Source organism: Nicotiana tomentosiformis, chromosome 11 (genome assembly GCF_000390325.3).
Source record: "Nicotiana tomentosiformis chromosome 11, ASM39032v3, whole genome shotgun sequence".
NCBI lineage: Eukaryota > Viridiplantae > Streptophyta > Magnoliopsida > Solanales > Solanaceae > Nicotiana > Nicotiana tomentosiformis.
In genome coordinates this window covers 70,507,064-70,511,696 of record NC_090822.1, presented here as the reverse complement: position 1 = coordinate 70,511,696, position 4,633 = coordinate 70,507,064, and the positions used below count along the sequence as shown (strand labels likewise).

At 39.0% G+C, this 4,633-nt stretch overlaps 1 protein-coding gene across 1 annotated transcript; it reads right to left on the bottom strand.

Annotated features, from left to right (window-relative positions):
* Nucleotides 1-2,345: 2,345 nt before the first annotated feature.
* Nucleotides 2,346-3,863, bottom strand: LOC138901631 (uncharacterized). The gene is made up of 3 exons (XM_070189410.1): nt 3,573-3,863; nt 3,132-3,464; nt 2,346-3,086 (listed from the first exon to the last, which is right to left on the bottom strand). The coding sequence occupies exons 1-3, from the start codon at nt 3,861-3,863 to the stop codon at nt 2,346-2,348; spliced, it is 1,365 nt and encodes a 454-aa protein (XP_070045511.1).
* Between the last annotated feature and the right edge of the window lie 770 nt (nt 3,864-4,633).

Genomic DNA, 4,633 nt, shown 5'->3' with positions numbered 1-4,633 from the left:
CAAACAAGGAAGCATCTTCTCCAGTCTATCATGAACCACCCTTGAGAATACCTTATTTATAAAATTACTCAAACTTATAGGTCTAATATCAGAGTAAGTTTGGACTCTAGGGTTTTTGGGCAACAAGACAAGGTTTGTGTGAGTTATAGATTTAGGCAAAGGTCTGCCCTCATAGAACAAATTCATCAACATATGAATGTCTTCCCCTATAATGTCCCAGCATGCTTGAAAGAACAAGCCAGAGAAACCATTTGGACCACTTGCACTTTAACTACTCAAAGCAAAAAAGGATGCCTTCACCTCATCTCTAGTAGGCAGTCTACATAGCTCTAGATTCTGCTCCCTTGTCACCATTGAAGGTACATTGTTTAAGAGATCAAAACTTGTAGGATCCTCCTCCTTAGTGAACTGCTTCTGGAAACACTTAACTGCAGCATTAGACAATAACTCTTCTGACTCAATCCATTCACCATCACTATTCTGGACCTTTTTCAATTGAAGTTTTTGCCTCTTACCATTGACATGGTTATGAAAAAATCTAGTATTTCTGTTCCCTTCCTCAAACCAATTCATACCTGCTTTTTGCTTCCAGTATTGCTCTTCAATGCTCAAGTACTTCTTCAGCTCAGCTTAAGCTTGTTGAAGCATAATTCTATTCTCCACAGAAGGATCTTCTTCAGACAGCATCTCCTTGATTCTAACCACATCTTCCCTAATAGACAACTGTTTAAATATATCCCCATAAGTCAATTTGCTCCATTTAGAAAGAGCAATTTTAACTCTCTTTAAATTTTGCTTAAACATCAAGAATGGATCCCCTATAAAGTCAGCTATCCAGTTCTGCCTCACAACCTCAATAAAAGTTTCATGTTTTGCCGAAAAATTCAGGAACTTGAATGGTTTTACAAACTTCATTGCCTCCTCTCCACAACTCATCAAAAGTGGATCATGATCAGATCTTGTTCTAATTAGATGCTCCACCTATATATTTGGAAACATAGTTTGGAAAGGTAAGTTCACCAGGATTTTGTCCAGCTTTTTGAAGATGCATTCCTCATTTGGCCTTCCATTCCACCAAGTGAAAGGACTACCCTTGTAACCAAGATCAAATAGTTCACAAGAGTTGATACAGAAGGCAAAGTCTTCATATTCTGGGGGATACACTGGAAAACCACCTATCCTTTCATCCTCACCAAGAACAACATTAAAATCCCCCCCAACCAACCAAGGCAATTCCATATCACTAGCCAAATAGTATAGATTGTCCCATAATTCCAACCTTTCCAAAGCACAACACTTTGCATAGACAAAAGTCATCATAATGTGCTTACCTATGTCTTGATGATACACCCTAATGGTCATTTGTTGCTCAGTATCAATCAATAGATCCCATTCTACCACAACATCAAAGAGTAGCCATATCTTCCCATTAACATTTGAAATTGCAGCTTCCATTCCCAGTCTCCTTCTATACTTTTGTATAAACCTCTTCTTTTGAAATGGTTCCATAAGTGAAACAATGAAAAATTCATGTTCCCTTTACATATTTATAACCCTCTGAAAGGCCTGTTGAGTCTTAACAAACCTTATGCTCCATATTAATATTTTGATCATCATCTTATTGTTGAAGCTGCCCTTTTGGGCAAGATTCTAGTAGGTGGTTGTAGCTCTTTTGTTTGTGCTTACTTCTTCCCTTTCTTTCCACTTTTAGCATTTTCCCTAGGTGACAAATCCCCTTCCCTTGCAACTGGCTTAAAATTCCCAGCAGTGGATTCATCATCTCCCTCTTCTTCATATTGTTGTTGATCAATCAAAGCATTTTGAATATCAACTAGCAGCTCCTTGTGAGTGATAATATCATGTAAGATCTGATTTGGAGATTTTAATGGCACATTAACTTGAATCTGCATAGGTGATCCAATCCCAGAAGCACATGCCATAGGTAGTGTTTCAATTTCCCCAAGCTCCCTAGGCACTATGTCTTGTCCATCTGGTTCTTGAAGTCTCAAGGATACCTCATTTAGCTCTAAATTCCTCTCCATGATCTCCAGGTCCTCTTGCCTCCTCCTAAATTGAAGCTCATACATTGAACCTAGATTAGGGTTTACTGTAGCAGTATTGCCAGAAAATAATGTTCCATTAAGATCACCAGCCTTCCCATGGTCTGTTTGGTGGTCTGGGTACACTATATCGTTCTTTACCTCCATGTTAACATCCCTAACCTGTTCACTCCTCAATGCATACACTGGAACCCCATCAACATAGGCCAAAACCTCCCCATAATTACTAGGGTTTACTGTTCCATTACCCTGATCCTTGGCTAAGGGTGCAGTAGGTAATACCCTTTAATTTCCTGGTCCTTTTAACATTCCTCTATCACCTCCACCTGATGGAATTGATTGATTCACCTTTGAGCTCGAATTATCAAGAACCCTAGATTTTAAACTGCTAGGGTTTACTGTAGCATCTTCAAAACTGCCAATTTTTTGTGACTGAGTGTTGTCCCTCTTTTCCTTGTCTTTCATTGCATTTGTTGTGCCCAATTGATCTTTCATAACCTCAACTTGATCACTCCATAGCGCCTTTGCAGAATTTATCTCATTAAAATCCTCTAGCTGCCCCGAATCCTCATAAGTTTGAGATGGAATATCATGACACGAGTGATTTGTTGTCACATTGAGTTGCCTTAGCTCCTTCTTCCTTGTACCAAACCTTCTATGCACCCACTCAATTGTGGATTCTTTTCTAGTCTCCTCATCAATCCCTGCTTCACTAGGATTAGAAGAACTAGTCTTAGTTAATTCTTGATTACCTTTCCCACTTGGCGATTGAATCCCAGTTGGAGTGGGATTTAAATTATTTCCCTTGTAAGCTTCCTCCCTTTCCTTATTGGCAAATTCAACTGCTTGCTTCTTAACACGTCTAGCATCAAACTCACCTTTATCTAAGGATATATTCTGGATATTTTGAGCCCTAGCCTCCTTATTAATCAAGCTAGAATTCACCAACTCCTTCACTGATTCACCAACCTTAATCCCAGTAAACTTAGGATTTAGGGTGGAATCTCCAGTTTGCTTCCTCTTTTCCTGTTCTTGCACTTTATTGGAATCCTTGGTTGATTATTTTTTCACATTGTTATTGCCATTATCATCAATCTTGCCCTCAGTAATTCTCAAAATTGGTTGAGCATCTTCCTCCACCTCCAAAGCATTAAATTTGTTATTGGTGATCAATGCGTCAAGTTTAGCCTTTCCCTTACCATTGTTGACTTCCTTCCCCCTTGTATTATCAATGATATATCCCCTCTTATCACATTGATATTTATTTTTCCTTGCCTGCATCCACTCCTGCTTAGCTTGATTTGCAACAGGTTTCCCCAGAACCTTCCCACTCGATAACACCTTTGTAGAGGGAGCAGTTGTGCCAATTTTCTCTTGCTCATTCTTCTTTTCATTGCCTTGATCCTCAAACAGCCTCAATTCTGGGTTAATAACCCAGAACTCCTCCTCTTTGTGGCCTTATTTTTTGCATGATTTATAATACTTAGGCATATAATCATACTTAATTTTGACCCATTTAAACTCCTTAGGTCCAGATTCATCCTCCTCCTCCTCTACAATTTTGATCCTTTGAGGAAACTTTGCTAACAAATTCACCTCAACCTTCACTTTAGAACAACTTGGACGAGTAGCATTCTGAGTAGCCAAATCCACATGAAGTGGCCTTCCTACTGCCCTAGCTAGAGAGAACACAAACTCCTTGCCAAAGAAGTTAGGTGATAAATCTTGAAAGGAAATCCAAGCAATAGCAACAAGAGTTTCCTCATTAGGTTTCCACCATGGATTCCACTTAGTACAACGCATCTACCATATCTCATTTTGTATTTTCACATAAAAGGCAGGCTTTAACAAAAGATGAATATAATGCTCTATTAATGAAAGCTTAATTAACACATGACTATCCTCTATTAATCCAATTGAACACTGCCCTTTAAGTTCACATTGAATTGGTATGGCTTTATGTAAATCATTAATCCCAGGCTTACCATACGAAAATGTTCCCAAGACTGCCATGTTTAATCCTTGTTGAGCGATAGATTGACGTACTTCTTGCTTCTTCCAATGTACAATTAGTTCTCCATGAAGATATTCAATAGGTTTTAAGGTTACGTTAGGTTGTTGCTGCATGGGCGCATTTAATGAGGCTGGTTGAAGTAGTTTTGCATAATTCTAGATTGGAGGGAGGGAGAAGATGACTGACCAACCTCAGGAGGAGGTTGGCCAGTGGTCTGAGTGGCCATTGAGGAGCTGCTCGAGCTTCGACTTTTAGTCATCGCAAATCGCCAATCGCCAGAGCTCTCGACCTCACGCGTGGTTTTGGTTTTATTCTATCACCATATTAGTATGAATGCCAGGGTTTTTTAATTTATGCACCAGAAAACAATATGCCCAACTATTGGTTGCATATCATCCGGAAACACTATCAACGATTTTTGGTCCTATTTTTACCCTTTTTAGGACTTGCACTTTACCCAAATACCACCACACTTTGAAATAGTTCAAGTTGAGCTTCCTTCCTTTCAATTTTTTATATGGAATAGATTGTGTTTTGCATGGGGTACTCGATTGAGTAT

Bases quoted from the DNA above. Each gene is read 5' to 3' on its own strand.
- LOC138901631 (XM_070189410.1), bottom strand. From the start codon at position 3,863: ATGCGTTGTACTAAGTGGAATCCATGGTGGAAACCTAATGAGGAAACT. The intron at 3,465-3,572 runs GTCAAAATTAAG...AGGCTGTTTGAG, and splicing joins GACCTAAGGAGTTTAAATGG to GATCAAGGCAATGAAAAGAA. The intron at 3,087-3,131 runs GTGAAAAAATAA...GTGCAAGAACAG, and splicing joins ATGATAATGGCAATAACAAT to GAAAAGAGGAAGCAAACTGG.